This window comes from Castanea sativa, chromosome 3, assembly GCF_040712315.1.
Source record: "Castanea sativa cultivar Marrone di Chiusa Pesio chromosome 3, ASM4071231v1".
In the NCBI taxonomy this organism is placed as follows: domain Eukaryota; kingdom Viridiplantae; phylum Streptophyta; class Magnoliopsida; order Fagales; family Fagaceae; genus Castanea; species Castanea sativa.
In genome coordinates, this window is record NC_134015.1 from 10926207 (window position 1) to 10950761 (window position 24555).

A 24555-nucleotide genomic window follows, 5' to 3' on the forward strand; every position below is an offset into this window, starting at 1 on the left:
CAACTTACAACCCTGAGTCTAGTCAGTAGTCAGTAGTTCCCCAATTCCCACTAAACCCTCAAAAATCAAATAAAAAACCCTCTCCTCCTCCTCCTCACTCACTCACTCACTCACTCCTCACCATGTCGTCTCTACTCCAACTCCAACAACGTAACTCATTGTGGAAATCCTCCGCCCACATACGGCGGCTATACAGCAGCGAAGCCCTGGAATCTGGATTCCCCAAACCGGACCCAAAGTACAACGAGACAATCGTGGCGATCCCCCGGTCCAAGTCCGGAACCAACATCTCCACCAAGGAGCGCAAGGCCGGCCGCGTCCCCGCCATCCTCTTCGAACAGGAGGACGGCCAGAACGGCGGCAACAAGCGCCTCATTTCCGTCCAGACCACTCAGATCCGAAAGCTCGTCAATCACCTCGGCCGCTCCTTCTTCCTCTCTAGAGTCTTTGATCTCGAACTCAGGTCCCCTGCTTTTGACGACTCCGACAATATCCTCGAGAAGGCCCGCGTTTTGCCCCGCTTGGTACGTGCCTTCTACTCACCACCCAATACACGCGCTCTGTTTGTTTCGCCATTAATGAGTTACATTTTTTTTAGATTCATCTGCACTCAGCGACAGATGCACCGCTCAATGTTACATTCATAAGAGCCCCCTCAAGTGCTTTGTTGAAAGTTGATATTCCTATCGTTTACAGAGGAGAAGATATATCCCCTGGACTAAGGAAAGGTAAAAGCTACTAAAACCACTGAATTTTTATGTCAATTGTATGTAAGTTCACATGACTAGTGTAAGGAATGTGTGTTTTAATTATCATTAACGGTGCGTACATGGTCTTAGCATTAAAAATGATGTGGGGCTTGTGCTGAGTGCTATTATATTTTAGTTCAAACTAGTAAAAGGATGTGGGTGTTTGCTCTTCAACATCAACAGATACCAAGTTCCCACTAGTTCAAAAAAAAAAAAAAATGATCTGTCCTGCCTATTAACAGACACATACACAATTGTTCCTACCATTTTATTTGACTGTTTTATTTTTTTTTTTTCAATACCGTTTTGGTCTTCTTGTTGATGTAGGATCTTTAGGAATTCAGAACTATATCAGATTCTCGATTAGATCTTGAATGTGTTGATGGCTGTTTGGTATTAAAACAATGAATAGAGCATGAAATCAAGGAAGTTAAAACTCTAGGCAACCACACGTAGGTGGGAGAAGGCAATCACACCCACAAAGCTAAAAATAAGTTGTTGGAATTTCATTAAAATCAATCGCTATGAATATTATTGACTTATCAAAAAATTATTTACACAGGCTATTGTTATATCATTTCCTTGAAGAATTAGGACTCCTAAATAGTCTAGGATTACCAATAACAATGAAAAAAACACTTAAAACTTCTAAGCCAATTAGGAAAAGGACTTAAAACACAAAACAAGACTCATGGCCCTTTAGTACAGCTAAGAGCAGCCCATTCCAGAATCTAGAATTACCAAACTAAGACTAACTAAGCAAGCTCCTAAGAGAGCTCTCCATAATACGGAACATCCCAAATTAATTTTTGTGCTCTAGTACTAGCTTACCCTCGGCTCTTATAAGTATTCAAACTCAGCTGCCAGTTATGTTCCCCTTCACCTGTTATACAAAAATCCTCTTCAATTTACTTTCTCTAGTGATCAGTCATCTATTTAGGTTTGGAAGCCAGTTCACTTTCCCAGACCCATCTCAATCAATTTAAATCATATCTCACCTCAATCAATTTAAATCATTTTTTTTATAGGTAATAAAACTTTTATTCAAAAATACTGAGCATAATGTTCACAATGGTGAACATTGAGGAGAAAATACAGCAGGTTCAAAAACTTAATCTAATAGAGTGTAAGAAATCAGAAATAGAAATACAATTCGTAAAACCCCAAACACACGCCCACTGAAACAAAGTACCAAAGAGAAGAGCAAAGGTTCTCTCCTTGTCTTCAAAGATGCGTGTATTATGTTCCGTCCAAACCAGCCACATTAAACATGCTAGGACCATATTCCATATGGTTGACAGATGCTTTCCAAACCATTTTCTCCAAGCAAAAAGGAGAGAACTAACTGTCTTCGGCATTACCCAATGGATCCAAAAACCTCGAAAATTGCACTCCATAATGCATGAGAAAACTTATAGTGGAGAAAAAGATGATCCACAATTTTCTCGTCACAAAAACACTAACAACTCCTATTAATTAAGAACTAACCTCTCTTAACTAGATTATCAATAGTGAGTATCTCATCCCTAGCTGCGGTCCCATCTCACTGCCTTAAGTTTTAGGATTTATTTGAAAGAATATGGTTAGATTCAATGCTTTTATCTTGGAGACATAATTGGAGGTATTCGTAAGATCGAATTCTAGTTGGGTAATGGAATGTTAAGAGCTACCATTAAGTTAATAAACCCAATACACATATTAAAAGAGACGGTAATTTAAGATGACATATGCATAGATGAGAAGATTAATTTTGATGATACAAGAGTAAGGGTTTTGCATTTAAGGATAAATAACTCATTAACCCTTTCCTAAAGTAACAAGTAGGAGGTATTGTGTAGTAGAATTAGCTCTGAAATCTTTTCATAGATAGATTTTGTAGATTGAGTTAATTAGTAATCACAATCTTGGGGTAATCATACTCCCACAAGGTTTCTATCCTCTACCAATTATTTAATTATTTTTAAAATTTTTGTTCCAACTCTTTCTTTTACAATAAGCCTAAATTTTTGGAGTCTAAATGTACCAAACAAATCTGGCAGGGGCTTATCTGAATACCATCAAACGAACCGTTAAGTATCTTTGTCCGGCTGATGTCATCCCTCCTTTTATTGATGTTGATCTGAGTGAGTTGGACGTGGGCCAAAAGTTGGTAATGGGAGACCTAAATGTTCATCCAGCCTTGAAGCTTCTTCAGTCAAAAGAAGACCCTGTTTGTAAGATTATGGGAGCTAGGGTTTCTGATCAAAAGAAATCTAAATAACTACATGTCTTCCGAGTTTTGTTGGCAAAATTTCACACCGCAATGAGGCGTTTCTGGGCTAACTTGTATTGTTCATGTCTCGTTACATAATTCTTGATAGACTTGGAGAGAAGGGCATGAAATGTGAATGTAAGCTTCCCCTACCCGCTCATTTTTTTTTTTTTTTCCTTCCTTTTACTTTTTTCCAATTCTTGCTTCATTCTTTTTGATTTGGAAATTTGGGGGTGTGATGGAGAAGATAGTCACTTTTGCAATTATTGATCCCATATCCTTTTATTCCTTCCCTAGTGTGTAATAACTACCCTAAGGATATTAGGGTTTGCATATTGAACAGATATAGACGCGTTTATGAGACTGTTTCAAGGAGCACACATTCAAATGAGGCACATCGGAAGTGTTAAATACCCATTGGAATTGCCTGATTTTTTGACTTTTACGTTGTATTATGGGAAAAGTTAATGGATGCCTTAAAGCATTGGTTTAGAAAATATTTTTTAAAAACTTTTTATATAAAAAGAAAAAAAAAACAACTGATTTTTTTGACAGTTCATTTCTAATAAAAGTGTATCAAATTTTTTCTAAAACAGACTTGTATTATTTATGTTACAAGTAGTATTCAGAATCTTCAGATGCAATCATTTTTGTGTTATGCCAATTGTATTATGTCTAGTGTGTTGTGGATTGTGACTTGGTGGTAATCGACTTGCAATCACTATGGCGAAGTCGTTAAAAACTTGTGAAACCAATTTGCTGGGTGTATCTAGCTCTTGAGATGACACATTTGCATTTTTGTATTTTCAAAAGTTGGTAATATACATTTAGATTTTCTGTGCTCGGAGGCTCTCAAATCGAAAACTTTGTTTGATGCATTTTACATCAACACCGTCAATGTGAAATCATTTTACCTAATTGTATGATATTTCATTTGCTCCAAACCTTATTTTTTAAATGTGTGTAGTCAATAGAGAGGGAACAAGTAAAATATCATACCATTCTCAAAAAAAGAAAAGATATCATACAGATAAGTAAAAGTAATCAGATGGTGATTTCAAATTTGGTCAAAATTGTAATATTGCTATAAACTCGACTAATTCACTAGTCTAATGTCTGTTAAGGCAAATGGGTTAGGCCAATCTTTTGAATCTTTCAAGGAACTATTATCAAACTTCTATTGGCGGCTTTTATTTTTTGGTCGCTATTACATGTTGTCAATATGTAACTACCACAATCAATTCTTCTACGCTAGTGGTGTTAGGGACTTAGGATTTGTGTCTTAAAATCTAATTTATTGGCATGTTATAAATAATTAAATTATTTAATTATATAAAACTATTTGTATATGAATTAATTAGATATTATCATATAATTCTTGAGATGCATTGTGATTTAGTTTCAGAAGTTATAAATCACAAGTTCCTTGTAAACTTAAAACGTAGTTCGTAATCGGTGATGAAATTAGGTGTTTTATTTGCAAAGACTATAATATGTCAACTAAGATGATTTGTCTTGATTATGTAAATAGAGACTTCTAGTTGTTGTGTTAGTGTGTCTTAAGTGTGTAAGACATTGAATTAAGTCGCTGTGGGATTTATTATTCAATTAACAACTGTCACCTGAATAATAAATTTCATGACTTCTATTTTTATACTCTTAATCCTGAGAGAATTCTAACTTGATCATGAAATATAAGTTGCTTTGATATATTAAGAGTGAAATCCAATCTAATAGTCAAAACCTAAATATGTTGGGTAACTGCATGTAGTGTTGAGGGAATGCATATTTTCAAAATGGAATCAATAATCTCTTTTTATAGAGATATGAAGTATCTCCTTTAGATAAGTTTAATGGAAACTAACGGTTCAAGGTATTGAGCCCGACCACTTTAGTAAAGAGTTACTAAAGTTTATATTTAATGAAATTAGATTTCATAAAATATATGAATAACTAAAAGATTAAACCAGGGATTTAAGGAATAAAATGGTGATTTATAAAGTGATAATTTTTTATACCTTTGTTCACTTGCTATGCATGTTTCATGGAGAAATCAAATGTTATAGTGAGGCAAGAAAAATTGTTAATAATATATACCGATATGAATTTTTCACATTTATCTGAACCTATTTTATTTTATTTTATTATTATTATTATTATTATTATTTTGCCCCAATATAAACCTTATACAATTAAGGAGAGATGTTCCACCTTTCCAAGCAATGGCTTTTTCAGCTACTTTCAGTTATAGCTAAAATTGGTAAAGAACAAAACCTCAAGAAAAGAAAAGGCTCTTATTCATTCACTTTCTAATTAAATTCTATCTTGTTACCTATATTCGCAAATCACAGGCCCCTTTTTTACCCTATAAATTGGTAGTTAGGGGTAGGGACTATGCACGGGTTGGGCTTGGACATAGCGGTTAGGATTAACTAAGTTGTATGAAAAATTTCGACCACTCGACTGATGGCGGGTTGGAAAATTTTTAAACCGGCCACTGATTGGGCAAGTTATTTTGAGTTCTATGTGTTACTTAAAAACTTATCTTACTATTTACAAAAATATTTAAGGTGCCTTTTCTCTAAATACTATAAACTATTGAACGAAGTCATAAAAATGACCAATTTTTCCATATATCAAAGTACATAAGTTTATGAGTACTTTCTAAATTTTTCTTCAAAAAAAAAAAAAAAAGGTACGAGTTCCATATTCATGTAACTATATACGCTTGCAAATATGTTTGAAAAGTATCATTCATGAATATGGATATGGAATGATACTTTTCAAACATATTTGCAAGCGTATATAGTTACATGAATATGGGTAGAATCAGTGGGTTGTTGGCTTGTTGCACAAGCCCGATACTAGTATAGTTTATACATTTTTTTTCCCATGGTGCTTAAGAGGGTGTTTAGGAATAGATTTTGTGAAAAGTGAAGACAGATGTAAACATTATACTGATACTTAAAAGAAGTAACAAAATGAGACATATTAAAGAAACAATCAACAAAATACTACTCAACCTTAAAGAAAATCACTCCAATAATCATCAAACCGTGCTGGAGTTCGGATCACTCTTTTTGATCTGCTGTCTGATGGAACTTGAGAATTTACTCTTGTTCTTTTTCTTGTTCCCAAAATCATAGGCCAAAAGTGGTCATATCTGCCATTGGAGTAATTTTCTTCTAGAAAATTATTATTCAATGTCTCACTGGTAGTGTCCAACCATGCTAAAGAAGGTATAAAAGGAAAGCACTCGTGAATTCCATCATTTGAATCTGTAAAATCTCCTATCTTCTTCCATTCATACAACCTGATATTATACGAAAAAAATTGATTCAAAAAATTTCCATGGCTCTGCAAAACAATCCACTCCCCATCAAAAAAGATGGGACAGAAGCCACACAACACCTTTAGTGACCAGTGATTGGTTTTGAATCGAACACGCTTCCATACGCCATTTACATAATCATGGAGTGCCAAGATGACCACCTCTGTCCTTGTAACATGTACTATATTGATTGAACCGTTTGTGACTCCAAACCACATGTCATCTTTGAACTCACCAAGGAGATGGGACTTCCTCATAATTCTTGGCTTGTTTTCCTTTGTATCAAACACAATAATATCACCAGACTTCCTCATCCAATGCAAAGATTCATTGAAGTAAACCGCTTGACCATGTTTGACAAACTCACCTGTTTGACACACTAGTCTATTGTCCACTCGTCTCCATGCATTCGCCTTAGATGAGAATATTCTAAATCCATATATATCTGTTCCACATAATAGGTTCCTCATCTTATAAACAAAAACCAACTGGCAATGATTATTGGAAATCATCGAAGTACTAGAATGATCATTATAAGCCAACCCAATATTTTGCTTAGGGTTTGGAGACCAATTTACTGGTTTCACAATATATCTGTGTTTCTTTGTTGTTGGGTTACAAAGAGTAAAGAGATTGGTTTTCACAAAATTGAGTAAAAGAAGGCCATTACAAGAATCAACAATTTGATGTGAAGAATGAATAGAGCTGACATAAATATTGTCAATGGGGTATTGTTGTTGTGGATGAAGAGAAAGATACCTTATGTTTTGTGGACTATGACACGAAAAGTGAAAGAAACCATGCACTGATCCCAGGCCCAGCGCATCATGTGTTGGCAACAACTTAGGATCAGAGGAGATGGAATTGATGACTTGATTAAAACGTTGACAAACGCACTTCAACTGGAACAAACATTTGATTGGTAAACGTGAAAAGATGTCAACAAGGACATCGTTACATAGTGTGACCATAGTTCTTGATTTGTTGAAATATTCCTTGTCGAAAAAACAAAGTGGGAGCTAGGGTTTTTGAGAAAAGGAGGAGGCGGGGGTAATAAGAACTAGGGTTCCATTCTATTTAAAGTTTTATTTATTTATTTATTAAATTCTATAGTATAAAAGTGTGAGCTTGTTTGGATATGGTTTTTATAATTAAAATTTTAAATTATTTGAAAAAAATACGTGTAAATTAAATTAAAACAAATATTATATTAATTATCATCTAATTAATTATCTTAATTAATAATTCATATTTAGTGATGAATCACTCAAAATTCACCTAGAATTTGATCATCTTAAATCTTAATAATTAATGACCCACATGACAAAAACACTTTACTTTTTACAATATATATTGCCATATGTTTTGTTCAAAAAAGAAAAAAAAAATGTTGAGTCACTTAATTGGAGTATATAGGATCTAACTTTTGTTATAGTATTGCGACCAAAAAAAAAAAAACCAAAACTTTACAGTATTAAAGTAGAAAATTATTATACATGAGAAAAAATTATGTTAAATTTCTTGAAATTTGTTGTGATAGAATTTAGTTGGACTAAAAAAATGTTAACATTCTTAAAACTAGTTATTAAGACTAGTTATCAACAGATTCAACACCAATGTAGATCACTATTTATTCAGTAGGTTTTTGCTTATCAATTCCAATCCATCTTCCCAAATGAGTTGACCAATTAATGAACTTTTTCTTATCAAGAGAGAAATATCGCTTGATTGCAAATCTTAATGTATCTTGTCACAAATAAATTGTTAGAAATATTAATGTCTCGGTCATATATTGTAAGATAATATACATGTAGAGCAGCAAGTAATTTGAGATTCTAACCCCGCTTATAAAGCAAGTAACCTAACTTCATCATTACATCTAACCTGGGTTAGTTTAGGGTTAACTAATACTTGTTTTGAACAGTTGTTACATTCCAATGCACATTAATTTAATATTGCTCTTTTCTCACGTAAACATCCTAAAAATGGGAGAGACATACCATTTCTCCAAGTAAAGGTCTCTACTTTTAGAAGAACTATGTAAAGGGTAGAAACTTGTATGATTAATAATGCAGGAGAATCTCTCCAAATGACCTTATTTCCAAGTTCCGAGTTAGTTTCTACAATATCATCCACTTAAACATGTACACCACTGATTCAAATTAAACCTTTCCTCTATTGCATTCATTTTGCACTACATTAAAAAAAAAGGGAGGGGGGGGGGGGGTGGTTGTTAAATGTTAACAAATGGATAAGTTCAATCCCCGAGCATTTGTCACGGCCTCTTTAATTTCACTTTGAAAAGCTTAGAAACACAAACTATCAAAACCGTGAGTGACTTTAGGATTTAGGAAGTCCTACTACTTAAGTTTTAGCCCAAGTGGATGCTTTTGAATCTTGATGCATCACAATATCACCTCAAGAACTTACCACTAAGGGTGACCAAATTTAGCAACTAGTCACTCAAGGAATTGCCTTGTGGAGGTATGGTTTCAGAAGCCAAGCTTGAGATGGAGAAGGTCTATGCTATAAAGATTTGGGATTGGTGGCAAAAAGATAGCTTTTGTGGGACTACTTGAACTTAATTAATTTTCTGTAAAGTTTGGAAGTTAAGACATTATTTGTATGTAAATGGTTGTAATTACTTTGTGAACATCTTTATTGCATTTTTAGATTGTATGGATTTTACTTATGGATTTGGTTAGAAATGAATGAATGTTTTTTTTTTAATTTTTTTTTTTATGGATTTGGTTAGAAATGAACAAGTTAATGTAATGACAAGTAAATGTAAAGAATATTAATAAAAAAATAAAATTGGTAACGATAATTTTCGTTGCCATATTTGACTATAAGCAGAAATTGGTGACAAAATAATTTGTCACTTGATCTATTGAAATTAAAAAAAAAAAAAATGATTGGTGACGCAAAACTTTGTCACCTAATCTATTGAAATTGGGAAAAAAATACATTTGGTGACGAAATATTCCGTCACTGGAAATAAGGTTTAGTGACGAAAATATTAGGTGACGAAAAACTTTTGTCACCTGTCATTTTTATTGGTGACGAAAAAATTTCGTCACCTATCATTTTTTAATTGGTGACGAAACATTTTCGTCACCAATACATTCTGTGACGGAGCTAAGGTGACGAATGCTGTTTCGTCACCATATGTATTCGGTGACGAAATAAAGATATATTGTGACGAAAGGTTTCGTCACCATAGTCTATTTTTGTTGTAGTGCAACTTAATTCTACAAGCAACAAGTATGTGAAATATGAAAGGAGCTCCCACAAGTTTAATGTATTGGTGTTGACAATGCTTCTTATCCACCAATTTGTAAAGAGAGAAACGGTTTGTATGTTAATCCTGGAAAGTTACCAAGAGAGGAGGAAACACCATCATCTTCAATTGCCCCTCGGGAAAAAGCTGAAAAGAAAATGACCTGCCCAAAGGATAGGGATATGATAGATAGAAATAGGAAAGATGAAGAGGATCAAAGAAGCTAAAGAGCCGAAATCGTTATGAGTGCAAAAATTCTAGGTACAAGCTTCATGATCCATTCTCTAGATGGGTTCTAATTGAGAGATCAAACATCTTTGATAATTCTATTGGGGGTTAAGGCTTGAGCTGAGACTTATGCTAGAGGTTTATTTGTATATATCATGTTCCAATATGTTGTAATCACCCATCACTCACTAAATTTGCTGCTAGAATATTGAATGTAATTAAGTACATGGATTTTATTATTCTTGTTTACAAGAGTTTTTTTTTTTTTTTTTTGAGGGGAAATATTGTTTACATGAGTTGAGCTGAGCATATTATAATCCATTTATTTAGCTACCCCTGCGTTGTACTTAACCTAAAAAAAATCAACATATGCTGTAACTTGTAAGTTGTGACTATTGGTTTCTACCCTTTCACTTGGGGGAATAAAATCTAGTTGATTTTCAAATTGCATGCGATAAGACTTTTCTTTTTTAATAGTATCATATTTTTTCATTCATTTTAATTTGAGGTTTATACGTTTTCTCATTAATATTACACATTTAGAACTACTAATATAACTAGGAGTGTCATGAGGCCCGCTTCAAAAAATGGAAAAAATATTACATGTTTATTTTGTAGCCAAAAAAAAAAAACTGTGTTTTTATTTTATGTATATAATTTTTATTTTAAGAATCAAATTTATAAATGGATAAAAAAATTTGAAAAAAATGACCCTAATTTTTTAAGCAATGTTTTAGTGGGAGTTTTTTTTTAATGTTTAACAAATGGATAAGTTCAATCCCCGAGCATTTGTCAAATTCTTAGGGAGGTTTGGAATTTCAATTTTCTTTATTATTTATACTTGATATTATTTGGTAATATTTGTGGTAAACCCAATCAGAGGTTTTTTTTTTAAATGAATTTCCCCACCAACAAAAAATAAAAATAAAAAAGAGAAGAAAGAAGGATTGTTGGTAATTCGGTAACATTTGGTACTATTGGCATGGATTGTTGGTTTTTGCAACAGTCTTCATAAAATAATTTATTGATTATAATTTATACTACTATTTAAGGAACTTCCCCTTATTTGAGATCCTCTTTTTTTTTTTCCAAAAGTATCCCTACAACCTTATGTTTAAGTAAAAACAAAATTAAAGAACAATCTAGTAAAAATGCAACTCTAACTCTCACTAAAATTGAAATTCCAAACCTCCCTGAAGATGAAGGTCAACCCCAATGAAGCAATCAAATCGGCTACTTGATTTGTTTATCTATCAATATGATTTACCAAGTGATCTCTAGCAATATCACATGCAATACTTCTATAGTCAAAATTACAATGGCTCTTTTTAAGACACAGTGATTTTTTTTTTTATATAAGTGAAGAGAAAAATCTAAATTATAAAGTTAATCAAAAGCTTCTTCCCCCTCTCCCCCCAAAAGTCATTATTCAATGAAGAACTATTCGTCCAAAAAATAAACATCCATTTAAGGTAAAAAAGAAGGGTTGCAGGAATAAAACAACTTTTAAACTATGAAATTTTTGGAGTTATGAAAGAAAACTGTAAATGTTATTTTATAAAATTGGGGTAATTACTTGAGAATGACACTCCACCCCAAACCTCAAGGAAAAAAATTATTTTTCCCCATTGACATCCATTTGATCAAACTTTATTAAATTGATGTTATAAATATTGTATACTAAATTGTCTTTTGCTAAATGACCTGCCTTTGCTTTTTTCTTTTTTCAACGGCCTAAGGAGAAATTTGTCATTGCAAGTCTTTTGGTATTTGATAAACTTTGTATTTTAATTTTAAATTAATTAGTTATGTTTTTACTAATTATGGTTAAACTTAGAATATTTCATTACTAATATAAACAGAATTAGGGGAGTTATTTTCTTTGAACCTCAGGGGAGGAGAGTATAATTACTTCTATAAAATTTATAAAAAGGTGTGTTACTAATTACCAAAAAGTAATTCAAATATTCATTTTTATTATATTTTTGAAATCCACCAATCACATTCATTGTTACAATTTTATGTAGTAAAATTTATAAAATTTTTATCATTATTTTTTATTTCGAAGTCTTCAACAACCTATACTTACTTGATGAAGGAATTAGAGCCTATAAATTGTGAATTTAAAAGCACTCAAATGCAAATATTTCAAGAGAGTTAAATGAAACTATATGTGGGTGGAATTACTATGAGGATACTTGTGCTAAGAATAATGATATTTATTGTAATTTTTCCTGTAATAGTACAGAGGAACCCTCCTGCACCCTCTCCCTCTCCTTCTTCAGTTTTTTCTTACCTTCTCTCTCCTTTTCAACAAGATACCATGACTTTGAAAGCATGTATGGAATGGTTGAAGTGGATATGTGACATGTACCGCAAAAAGTATTCTTTGGAAATAAAAGAATGGTGGCTCGCATACAAGAATTGTGTAATAGAAATAGAAGACTTTTGCGAGCAAACATATCTCTAAGATGTTTTTTTATATCCTATTAATTTTATGGAGACAAAAAGTAAGAGTAATGATTTGGCAGCGTCACCACCTGATGAAAATATAACATTAGTTCGTTGTTTTCATATTAATATGTGTAACAAGGGTTTGGTAGAAGTTCGTTGTTTTATTTTATTTTACTATTGATTTTCGAATTCCATATATATAGGAGATGTTTATGAATATATATGTTAGAAAATTTGAAGCAATGTTAATATCGCGGATTATAAAAATTGGTGGGGGTGTTTGTCAATTTAATTTAATTTTGTTTTTTTTGGGTAAAAGGGATGAGACTAGTTTATAACTTCATTTGCTTATCAGATTTTCATATTTCTATTGGCTATGTGCATACTTGTTTGTTTTCTTTGATGGGGTTCTATCATCTTCTATTGCTTTTTCTATATTGGAATTTTCTTGTTATTAAATTTGTTGGTAATGGTCACTTACACAAATATTTTGTCTTTTCATTTATATATAAGGGTTTCACATTGATAACTTCTATATAAAAGGAAAAAGAAAATTGAATAAATGGATACAAGAGAACCCCAGGTTCAATCCCTGAGCATTCATCACAGGCTCTTCAATTTCATTTAGAGAAGTTTAAAAACACAAGCTATCAAAACCGTGACTTTAGCTAGTCCTACTACTCAAGGTTTAGCCCTAGTGTAAGCTTCTAATGCCTCACATCAAAAACTTACTACTAAGGGTCCGTTTGGATAGAACTTATTGCTGAAAACTAAAAACTGAAAACACTGTAGTAAAATAATTTTTAAATGTGTGAATAGTGATGCGGGACCTATTTTTAATAAAAAAAATTGATGAAAAAGTACGTGTACAGTGTGTGCACAGTATGCGCACACTGCGCATATGTCCCCCGCAGTTGCAGGAAAAAAAAAAAGCAAAACGTGAAAACGCAGCAAATTAATCTCTATCCAAACGCCACCTAAGAGTGACCAAATTTAGCAACTAGTCACTCAAGGAATGGACTTGTGAAGGTATGGTTTTAGAAGCCAAGCTTGAGGAACAGGAGTCCTATGCTTTAAAGATTTTAGACCTTTTTTGACCTTAAGTCTACTTGAAATAATAATGTGAAAGATAACAATGAGCTCTCACAAGTTCAATGGACTGGTGTTGACTATTGACAATGCCTCTTATCCACCACATGAATGTAAATATAGAAAGGCTTGTATGTTAATCCTAGAAAGTTTCTAGGAGAGGATGCACCATCATCTTTTATTGCCCCCTCAAGCAAAAGTAGGAAAGAAAATGATCAACCTAAAGGACAGGATAAATTGCATTAAGAAAATAAAGAAGATTAAAGGAGCTAAAGAGCTGAAATCGTTATGAGTACAAAAAGTCGAGGTACAACCTTCATGTTTCATTCTCAAGATGAATTCTAAGTTCTAACTAAGAGTTCAGATATCTTTGTTAATTCTAGGCTTGAGCTGAGACTTGTGCCAAAGGTTTATATCATGGTGCTCACCCTTCACTCACTTTCTGCTACATATTGAAGGTAAAGTACATGGATATCATTTTCATTGTTTATATGAGTTTGAAATTAGTATCTATTTGAATTAACAAACACGATAATTCCATTCAAGAAATTGTGTTGGCATAGATTCTTTATGGTCTAATAATTGAAGACCATATAATTAAGTACATGGATTTCATTTTCAATGTTCGTGGCTTTAATATTAGTTCGGTAATGTTGTTTTAGTAAAATTGTTTAAGTATTGTGGAAATACGTGTGAATGAAAAAGTATTGTGGAAATACATGTTGTGTTGTTTAAATAATGAACGTTATTGTTTAAACAACACAACCAAACATACCCTTAATATTTGTAGGCATTGAACCTAGACATCCTTGTTGGGGATTCCAAGAGAAGTCAACAAAAAATGTTTGGTTGCTAGTGTTTACTAAGAGAGAAAATTGTATTATCATAATTATCAAATTCATATTTATAAATTAAACTAGCCTCCTGACATGCACTTTGCGTATACAACGAGATTTTTTTTTTTTTTTAAGTGGTCTTATTTTGTAGGAAAAGAAAACTTGCGTTATATTTTATATATATAATTTTTATTTTGAAAATCTAATTTATAAGTGAATAAAACAAATTAAAAATCAGTAAGAGAGTGACCTTATTTTTAAGACAATGTTTTAGTAGAAGTTAGAGTTGTATTTTTACCGGATTGTTCTTTAGTTTTGTCTCTACTTAAACATATGGATATAGGGGTATTTTTGAACAAAAAAATAAAATAAAAATCTCAAACAGGAGAACTCCCTAAAATAATAATATAGATAAAAAAGAGAAAAAAAATTGTATTATTATAATTCATATTATATTAAACTTTGCATTGCATTGCATAAATGACTGACCAGTTACACAATATATTCCTCTCAAAAAAAAAAAAAAAGTTACACAATATTGCATAAATACAATAATGATGTATTTATTTCTATAGTAGGTCGTACTATTATATTGGTTTATATTACTTTATTGTTTTCTCAATCATATTCCTCACTCTCTCAAAAAAAAAAGAAAAATTCATATTCCTAACAAATTTTAAAATTTGCAACAGATTTTCCTTTCATATTTTTCCCTGACATTGTTTTTACAGGATTCGAGAATCTCTGTGTTTGTATTCTTTTTGATCTCTCTTTCCCCGATTAATAAATGCCTCTCTAAAAGAAAGAGACTTAAAACAGAGTCAAAATCTTTTATACCACTATTTGTGTAGCACTTTATATTCCACCAATCACTACTTTTCATGTTTTTATTTTACATTTTAATAACTTAAGTTTAAAATGAAAAGTTATCATACACATAGTAAATTGGTGAAACATAAAGTGGTATAGAAGATTTAAATTCTTTAAAAAAAAATTAAAATCTTCTGTACCACTTTTTATGTAGCATTTTATGTTCTACCGATCAGTACTTGCCATATTTCTTTTTTTGTTTTCTTTGCAGAATCATTTAAGTTTAAAATGAAAAGCAAGCACAAAATATTTGGATTCCTTAAAAAAAAAACATTCCTAATGTTTCATTAGATACACGTACATCTCAGCAACCCCACAATCAATCAAAGTAAATGTAAATTTTACTTTCCTTACAGAATAATTTAAGTTTAAAATGAAAAGCAAGCCCAAAATATTTGGATTCCTTAAAAAAAAAAAACATTCCTAATGTTTCATTAGGTACACATACATCTCAGCAACCCCACAATCAATCAAAGTAAATGTAAGCCCAAAATCAATTTGGGTCAAACAATCACAAATACTCCAAAAGCAAATTCATGGGTGCTGCTTATTCCTCTTGCTCCACTCACTCCCTCACTTTTTCCTCTCAGACCCTTTTCTCCTTCCCTACTATCACCACCAAAACCTCATCAAAATCCAATCTTGAATCAAAATTCAACACATGTTTGTACCCAACAAACAAAATCTCCAATACACATCTGGCAAAACCAATAAAAACCATGGCACAGACCTCTTTTCCTTGTTCAGGTTTGGCTGTGAAGTGTGGGAAAGTTGAGGAGGTGGAGACTCAGGAAGAGGGGTGTGTGAGAAAACCACCACCCATGTTTGATTATCATGGGATTGACCTGGATTTGATTCAGGAGATGGTTTATGATTCTCTTGTTTGGAGCTCTCTCCATGGCCTTGTTGTTGGTGACAAGTCTGCTCAGGTCAGTGGACATAAAGAATGATCCTTTCGAATCTCTCTCTTTCTTGTTAACTTTTTGTGGCGTTTAAGGTATTTTCTTTTGGTTGTTTTTGATTGGTTTGCTGTCCCCTGGTTGCTTAACATAGGTTACTTTTGGATATTGCTGAAAATTAAAAGCGGTAGCAAATAATTTTTTTAAATGGGTAAAAAGTACTGTTCATGTCAAAAATTACTTTCCATGGCCTAAAATCACGGTTCATGACTAATGAACAGTGACAGACGCGCTTAAAAAAAAAAAAAAGTCAGACGTGGACATGGATGCGCAAACGCCCAATCCAAACGTTCTCTAAGTTTCATATCTATTATAACTTTTATATATTTATGTTGTAGTTTCTTTAAAAAAAAAAAGAAGAGAATATCAACTTGGTTCAGCATTTATTAAAATATATTGATGATTGGGTATTGTTCATTTTAGTTTCATGTGAATCAAAAGCTTAATGTAATATGTATAGATTTTCATATGAGTCTGATAGTATGGTGCTCACATTCTGAGTTTATATAATTTTCATAAAAAAGCTAGAGAGCTACATCTTAATTGTTCTGATTAGGAATTCATATGAAGTTGTTGGTAGCCTAGCAAAGAAGATTAAGTTTGATTTTCTTCTTTCTTTTGGGAGGGTGATGGTATAGGCCTAGACACAAGCCTAGCAAAGAAGATCAAGTTTGATTTTCTTCTTTCTTTTGGGAGGGTGATGGTATAGGCCTAGACACACAATGTAGGAGATTATGCCCTTTATTTTGTCAATATAGACTAGAATTTGATTTTTGGGTGCTTCAAATTACAGAGATCAGGAAAAGTGCCTGGTGTAGGCTTGGTACATGCTCCATTTGCCTTATTGCCCGTGCCATTCCCAGAAAGTCATTGGACTCAAGCGTGTGAGTTGGCCCCTATATTCAGTGAACTTGTTGATCGAGTAAGTTTGGATGGAAAATTTCTACAGGACTCATTGTCCAGGTACTCTCTCTCTCTCCTACACACAAACACATGGTCCGATTATTATTATGTATGCGATTGCATGAATGTTAACAAACAGCTTAATTTATTGAACTGAACAAAGCATCATCCAGCCCACTTGGCATGGGTATTGCCAAACAAGTTCCAGTATTTCACCCTATTAGGTTTCCATTGCTGAATCACTGACTTGATTAAGTTGGCTCATAGTTCGAAGCATCTCTACCATTTTCTTCTTGTTCCTGTTGAGAATTACCACCAACTTCTTGCAAATATATATATATATATATATATATATGTATGTATATGTATATATAGATTTAAACATTAGCTTTCTTTCTGTGCCACTCTTCCATGTCAGCATGCTCATATCAATTGTGCTCACTATCCCAATAAGGTGGGATTAATGCTTTTTGTTGTTGTTGTTGTTGTCTACTGTCCATCCAATCATTTCTAAGCTTTCCACCTAGCCCTTCTCTCTCTCTCTCTCTCTCTCCCTCTAATGATTTTGCACTACAATGTCCTTGGTATCTGCATGGCATATTAATAAAATAGTTTCACCACCACTCTAGCTTGTCCTTGTTGTTATCACGTGTTTAATTAAAGCTTATATATGTCAATTTCACAAAATTCCTTTTACAGCTGTATTGCTTCCTGTCTATCTACCTTTAAGCTTGATATCTTCTACTTCTTTTCTCTGTTTTTCTTCAAGTTCAATTTTCTCTCAGTTGGAAAAAGAGATTGAAGATACTTGTGAATTGATATTACTCTTCTATCCTTCACATTGCAGAACTAAGAAAGCAGATTCTTTTACCTCTAGACTTTTAGATATTCATTCCAAGACGCTAGAGATTAACAAGAAAGAGGTAAGCATATATTGATGGGGTCTATGGACTCAAATTCTTGTGAGATGCTTTATTTTGATCTTTATAGAGCTACTTGGTCATTTACTTGAGTGTTTTTTTTATTCTTGTTTATAAAGTTTAAGGGTGCATAAATGAGATTTTCTTTTAATAGCCAATGAATTTACCTCAAATAGCACTTTTCTACCATTAAGATCAGGATGGTTGGCGAATTTGTGGGTTCGAAACCCATAGGACATGTGTGTAATTTACCTATCATTCAAAAAAAAAAAAAATTTATTTTAATAAATAAATACATTTTGAATGATAGTTACTTGTATGTTTTGTTAAATGAAGGGTACGCTCTGCTCATAAAAGTGATGAAAGATAAAACAGAATCATTATGGTATTTTGTGTAATTCCCTACAACCCTTACACATTAATTTCATTCTCTTAAAATTCGACAACTATTGGATGTAAAAGAGTGGGTACTGTAATTTTTATTGTTGAGTTGTGGGGAAGTTACTAATCTTTTTTTAATTGTGTACATAGGAAATACGCTTGGGGTTACATCGGTCAGATTATATGCTTGATGAACAAACGAAATTGCTCCTCCAAATAGAGCTGAATACAATTTCATCTTCATTCCCTGGCCTCAGTTGTCTTGTCAATGAGCTCCAAAGGTTGAGTATTTTGTGGAATTTGCATCTCAAATCTTATTTAAGATTTTTTATATATGTGCTGAGTTTGATTTCTCACATTGAAGTGGCTGCAAAGATTTTCTAGATTCCTTATTTTATGTTAAAAGGCCGTGACCCATGAAGCAGACACTACATACTGGTCCATCTTGATCAAATTAAATGATCTCTGTACCTCAGCAAGGAAAATTCTCTTGAGCCTTCAGTAATGGAACGGGAATTATAATAATGAAACAAAGCTCTTAAGAACTGAATTTTCGATGTGACTTATCTAGTATGTCTTTGCCATTCGTTTATGGAAAAAAAATCTGATCATACATAATATGGCCTTAAAATTTATGTTAGCACCATCTTGACATGGTTGTTGTCCTGCCTGTTTCAATTTGCTTCAGCAGTTTGCAGTTGTTTCCCTGTTTATTGGCCCTAGGACCATAATGCTAACACTTTGGTCTGCTAGAGATATCATTTATAAATTAACCTTTGGATCATAATTAGTCTTTTTTGTATAGCTTCTGATGCATATTTGGGAAATGTAATAACAAAGAATGATCAAGAAGTATTTCAACGTCAACTGTTCATTCTGCAGAAGCTTACTTACTCAACATGGTGAAGACCTTGGATTAGATCCTAAAAGGATTCCTAGCAACTCGGCTGTTAGTCACTTTGTGGAGGCATTTGCTAAAGCCTGGAATGAATATAATAACCCAAGGTTAGATTTGAAAAGATGATTTCTCTGCTTCTTTTATGCTGCTGCATTCACTGGGGGATTTAATATGTATTTTACTGTGAATAAAATTATACAGGGCTGTAGTTATGTTTGTGGTTCAGGCTGAAGAACGTAACATGTATGATCAACATTGGCTTTCTGCCGTTCTGAATGAAAGATATCCTTTTTGTGTCTATGACACACTCCCATTATGTGAAAAAGACTTATGGTGCTTCTAAGATAGCTTATGAGTAAAAAAGTACACACTTAGCATAACTACTTGTCAGCTATTGTATTTTTTTTTTAACCTATATATTGATAAAAAGCTAAGAATATCTTGCGCACTTTATAATAAACTGGTTTACCTTTTGAACCCCCACCCCTTTTTTTTTTTCTATTCTAGAAAATTATTTGCCATATATTTTTATTTATTATTTAGAATTTTTTGGCAAGAAAGCTTTTTTCCAGAGTCAGCAAAGACTTAACTTCCTTAACTTTATAACACACATAACATTAAAACTATTCGGAAAACATTGGCAGAAATTGATGCAGAAGGAGAACTTTTACCGGATGGAACGCTTCTTGTGTATGTAGCCTTACGACTCAGAATATTTTTCCTTATCTATATTTGATGCTTTACTATGCTATATTGCTGAATTTAATATACAAAAGCTTTGCACTTGCAGGGGTGGCAAAGCAATTGCAGTTGTTTATTTTAGAGCTGGATATACACCAAATGATTATCCCTCAGAATTGGTAAGCATATTTGCTTTATATTCCTGCTGCTCAGAATCAGATTTCTGTCCTGTGAAGAATCTTTTCTTTTCCTTGAAAATGTATACATTTGTTCTGTAGTTCTAGTAAATATTAGGTGCTGATGGACAATCTTTACGTCCTTAATGTCACATAAGCGTCTGTCCTGTCATTGTTGAGATTGCCAATGTTTGCCAGGTAATCCTGTGCCTCTTTATGTTTTCTATAAAGTCTGGAAAAAACTACTTGACTGTGAATAGCTCTACACCATGAGAGTGGATATCCAATATCATTTTTCAAGAATCAGTTCATGCAGAGTTGTGAATGGTAAACCTTCCTAATATCCATAAATGGGAGATTTTACTGGAAATTTAAGTGTGTGCATGACAGTGTATGTGATGGTTTTTTTTTGGCGGGGGGTAGTGTTGTTTAATTGAGTGGCCATAATTTATAATTTAGATTGCATGGAAAGGCACCAACTATTCCTAACTTCATCATTAGATTTATATAGTTCAGTTTCTTTTATGTCCTTTTTGTAATTATTTTTATTTGGTGTGTGGATAATTTGATAGTTGGGGGTGGGGAGATTTGAACCCTGGATGTTTCTCTTGGAAACACCAAGAGGTGCCAACCAGTTGAGCTACAAGGCTTGGCATTTGAAAATGTTACTAATTCAAAACTTAATGTCTTGCAGTTATCTTCAACTTTTTCAAAGATACTTCTTTTTTTTGGGGGTGGGGGGATAACACAGATCATTAAAGGTTTGGATAATTTCTAAATCTGGCAATGACTTCTAACTTTTTGAGCTTTTTCTGCTGGTTACATGCTAAATCATTTCTAATGGTTCACAACCATAAAACCCAATGACTCGAGGCTCAAATGACACTTTCTCCTCAGTGTTGTTAGAAGGTGAGGTCTTGAGTTCAATACTCACTGGGTGCATAGGTGACTTTACCAATAAAGAAAAAGTTCACAGTCATAAAATGCTAATATCCATATGCTGGAATATCATTATACCAAGCCAATAATATGTTTTGATACTTCAATGCTAAAAGATGGGTTGAGCTCAGGATATGATGTGATGTCTATCATTTGATTTTTTTCATACTCATTCTTACTCAATTTGTAGGAATGGAGAGCTAGGCTACTTATGGAGCAGTCATCTGCCATCAAGTGCCCATCAATATCTTATCATTTAGCAGGAACCAAGAAGATTCAACAAGAACTTGCAAAACCCAATGTACTTGAGAGGTAAAGGAGGATTATGTGTTTGGAAGCAATCTAAAAAGATTGGTACTGATAGCTAGAAGAATTGTTAATAATAGGTTAATGCAAATAATTTTTGTGTGAAACTGCATGTATATAGTGTTAAGAGACTTACCTTCAACCCCAAGAAATGCCTTGTAATCTCTACTAAAAGTGGAGGAGGGACTTAATTTATTCAAGAGACTAGAATCTGAAGTACTTTACATGTTTACAAGCTAAAACAATGACAGATATTTCACTCTTGCATTTTAGTTCTGAAAATTATTGGTACCATACTTTTTCATAATTCTAGCTGAACATCTTTGCTCCAATTATTATTTCCCTAAGCTTTTGGTCCTTCGCTTTAACAGGTTTCTTGACAATAAAGAGGACATTGCCAAACTGCGGGAATGCTTTGCTGGTTTGTGGAGTTTGGATGACTCAGATATTGTCGAAAAGGCAATTGAAAAGCCTGAGCTTTTTGTTATGAAACCCCAAAGAGAAGGCGGAGGTCTCATATCTTTCCAAACTGCACTTTGCTATTCTTGTCACTAATAACATTATTAATTTGTTTTTTTTTTTCCCATTCTACTTCAGGTAACAATATCTATGGTGTTGATGTGAGGGAAACCCTCCAAAGATTGCAGAAGGAAGGGACCGATGGAAATGCAGCTTACATTCTAATGCAAAGGATATTTCCAACTGTTCTCCCCACATTTTTGATGCGTGATGGCATTTGTCATAAAGACCATGCCATATCAGAACTTGGGATCTATGGTGCTTACTTGAGGTACGTTAGCTTGCAAGTTATGCAATGGAAGTTTCCCCAAGCATCCCCCCTCCCCTCCCCCCCCCAAAAAAAAAAAGCATATAGGAATGTGTTAAAAGGCACATGTTTTCTGTCACTTGATATTGTACAAATGCGTTTTGCAAAACAAATTTCTTACCTCCATTATTTGTAACATACCAAGCAACCACTACCTGCTGCATATTTTTCACACATTTCTCAATTGCAAAGTACTAATAGACTTGGGCTGGAATGTGCAGGAACAAGGACAAGGTGATCATGAATGACCAGTGTGGTTTCTTGATGCGGACAAAGACATCTTCATCGGATGAAGGTGGTGTTGCAGCAGGATTTGCAGTCTTAGATAGTATATATTTGACTTGATGGAGCTGGCCTATAAGTTTTCAACTCAAATAAACCAAGAGAACTTGTCATTCATTGTATACGCTTTTTAGCGTGCAACACTCATCACAAAATTCCATGATCTTGATATTTGCCAATGCTCAGTTCATTCTCTCTCTCTCGACACACGGGACTCTCTTGCCTTTAATTTTGGCAATGTGGTTATACTGGGTAAGTGGAGCTCCCAGCTTTTCTATTTATTTAAGAAGGCCTTTTGTAATCCTATTATAGTAAACTATGATGGTCCTTCAATACATCTTTTGTCATAAGGTACAAAGAAAATTCAGGAATTTGTTATTGAAATAATTGAGGTAGTGAAAGTTCTGTTGTTTTTAACGTTTTAACTTGAATTTATTGCATGTTTTTTGCATATATTAGTTCAATTTGGCGAAATTCAGTGAAATTGCTTCTCAAAAATTTGCAATTTCTAAAATATCTTAAATCTTATGGCAAAAATTCAAAAGAGTGGAAGAAAACAACCATGCCTTGGTAGCATGCTTTTATCATAGTTTTGAATAGTTGTCAAAATGTAAATTGTATCATGAATTGATTTATTTTTAGCATGCCTTTATTATAGTTGTCAAAGTGTTATGTATCGTGAATTGATTTTTTATTTTTCTATATCGTGTATTGTATCGTGAACACAAACATCTAAAAAATTATAAATATACATATATAAAAAGTATATTAACTATAAATTCAGAATATATTCAACTAATGATCATATTAATCATTACATAAGTAATAATATTTAACAAAATTAAGTAAATAAATCAAATTAATACATGTTTATAACATACACATTCAAGTTAATTAAACTTAAAAGTAATAACAATACATTACATATGAGCCAAAATAATAATTTTTTTTTCATCATCTTGCCTAATCAACTCCATCTAAGTCAATTTTATCATCATGTTTATCATCTTGCAAAATTATTTCTTTATTGACATTTTCATCATCAATGTTGTCATCAACATTTACCATCTTTTTCTTGTTCTTTTTTCTAATAATTTCTTCTTAAAAAAAAAAAAATTCTTCTTGGTATTCTAGCTTATATACCAAAAAATCAGTTGGTGTTTTGGTTTGATGATGAAGACCTATTATCAAGAATGAGCGTCATAGGATGAAATTATCTTAAAAAAAAAAATGTTTTTTAGGCCTACAATTTTTTTTTACTTGCAAATAATTTTTCTCTTTTGGTGGAAGATCACGTTAACTTTAGCTACAGTGGTGGTGACTAAACAGCTCTTAGTGGCTGCAATTAAGTAATAGTGGTCACATAGTGAAAAGTGTTAGTATAGACAAGCAAGCAAAAAGAAAGAAAACGTAAATGTCAGTATGAATTTTGGATTGAATAAAAATAAATTAAATAAAAGAGAATATATAAGTCTAAGTTAGCAAGCAAGCATAAATGCCTTGTCTACTTTTTTCTCTTGTTCTACATGAATTATACAAGTCTAAGTTGGCAAGTAAACATAAATGCCTTGCTTTGCCTACTTCTCTTTTTTGACACAATGGCATAATATTTTTCTATATATAATAGAAGTTATAGATGATTTCTACATGAATTTGGCTTTTACAAAACTAAAATTGAGGCTAACTTGGAAGCTTTCTTGCCAACTTGGAAGCTTTCTTAGGGTTTCTTGAAGCCAAAATTTTATTCTTGTCTTTGTAAGTATTGATTATTTTTCTGCAAAGTTGTTCATATATATATGTGTGTGTGTGTGTTTTTCTATTGTTATTCATAAACAATAGGGTGCTTTGCTTGCATAAAATTGGTCATATAGATGTTAAATGTGGTAAAATTTCATTGCACTTGAAATTGACACTAAGGGTGCGTTTGTTTCGACAGTAAAGCAATTCCGGAAAATGTTTTCAAGAAAAGAAAATATTTTCCGGAAAGGAAAATATTTTTAGGTGTTTGGTGGCATTTTAAAAAATACTTTGGAAAATATTTTCAGGTGTTTGGTTATGATCTTGAAAATATTATAGAAAATACATTTTTTACTTGATGCTCACATTTTCTCAACTTCCAATCAAATATTTATCATCATTTCTCAGTAAAATCACAAAAAAAACAAAACCCAAAAAAAAAAAATCCTAAAATCCGAG

At 32.7% G+C, this 24555-nt stretch overlaps 3 protein-coding genes across 3 annotated transcripts; 2 read left to right on the forward strand and 1 right to left on the reverse strand.

Annotated features, from left to right (window-relative positions):
• The first annotated feature begins 40 nt into the window (after positions 1 to 40).
• On the forward strand, positions 41 to 3412 carry LOC142629277 (uncharacterized). The gene is made up of 3 exons (XM_075803228.1): positions 41 to 524; positions 599 to 728; positions 2789 to 3412. Exons 1-3 carry the CDS (start codon positions 123 to 125, stop codon positions 3007 to 3009), a joined length of 753 nt encoding a protein of 250 aa, XP_075659343.1. The 5' UTR covers positions 41 to 122; the 3' UTR covers positions 3010 to 3412.
• Positions 3413 to 6024: 2612 nt separating this feature from the next.
• Positions 6025 to 7302, reverse strand: LOC142628496 (F-box protein At5g49610-like). The gene has a single exon (XM_075802582.1). The coding sequence runs from the start codon at positions 7300 to 7302 to the stop codon at positions 6025 to 6027; it is 1278 nt and encodes a 425-aa protein (XP_075658697.1).
• An 8257-nt stretch (positions 7303 to 15559) lies between these two features.
• Positions 15560 to 22784, forward strand: LOC142629634 (glutathione synthetase, chloroplastic). The gene is made up of 12 exons (XM_075803654.1): positions 15560 to 16017; positions 16841 to 17010; positions 17798 to 17873; positions 18402 to 18532; positions 19134 to 19256; positions 19351 to 19431; positions 19759 to 19839; positions 19940 to 20009; positions 21136 to 21257; positions 21623 to 21762; positions 21849 to 22041; positions 22299 to 22784. Exons 1-12 carry the CDS (start codon positions 15625 to 15627, stop codon positions 22420 to 22422), a joined length of 1704 nt encoding a protein of 567 aa, XP_075659769.1. The 5' UTR covers positions 15560 to 15624; the 3' UTR covers positions 22423 to 22784.
• The last annotated feature ends 1771 nt before the right edge of the window (positions 22785 to 24555 follow it).

Coding starts and splice junctions, on each gene's coding strand:
- LOC142629277 (XM_075803228.1), top strand. CDS start 123: ATGTCGTCTCTACTCCAACTCCAACAACGTAACTCATTGTGGAAATCC. Junction 525..598: donor CCCGCGTTTTGCCCCGCTTG/GTACGTGCCTTC, acceptor CATTTTTTTTAG/ATTCATCTGCACTCAGCGAC. Junction 729..2,788: donor ATCCCCTGGACTAAGGAAAG/GTAAAAGCTACT, acceptor CAAATCTGGCAG/GGGCTTATCTGAATACCATC.
- LOC142628496 (XM_075802582.1), bottom strand. CDS start 7,302: ATGGTCACACTATGTAACGATGTCCTTGTTGACATCTTTTCACGTTTA.
- LOC142629634 (XM_075803654.1), top strand. CDS start 15,625: ATGGGTGCTGCTTATTCCTCTTGCTCCACTCACTCCCTCACTTTTTCC. Junction 16,018..16,840: donor TTGGTGACAAGTCTGCTCAG/GTCAGTGGACAT, acceptor TTCAAATTACAG/AGATCAGGAAAAGTGCCTGG. Junction 17,874..18,401: donor TAGAGATTAACAAGAAAGAG/GTAAGCATATAT, acceptor TTGTGTACATAG/GAAATACGCTTGGGGTTACA.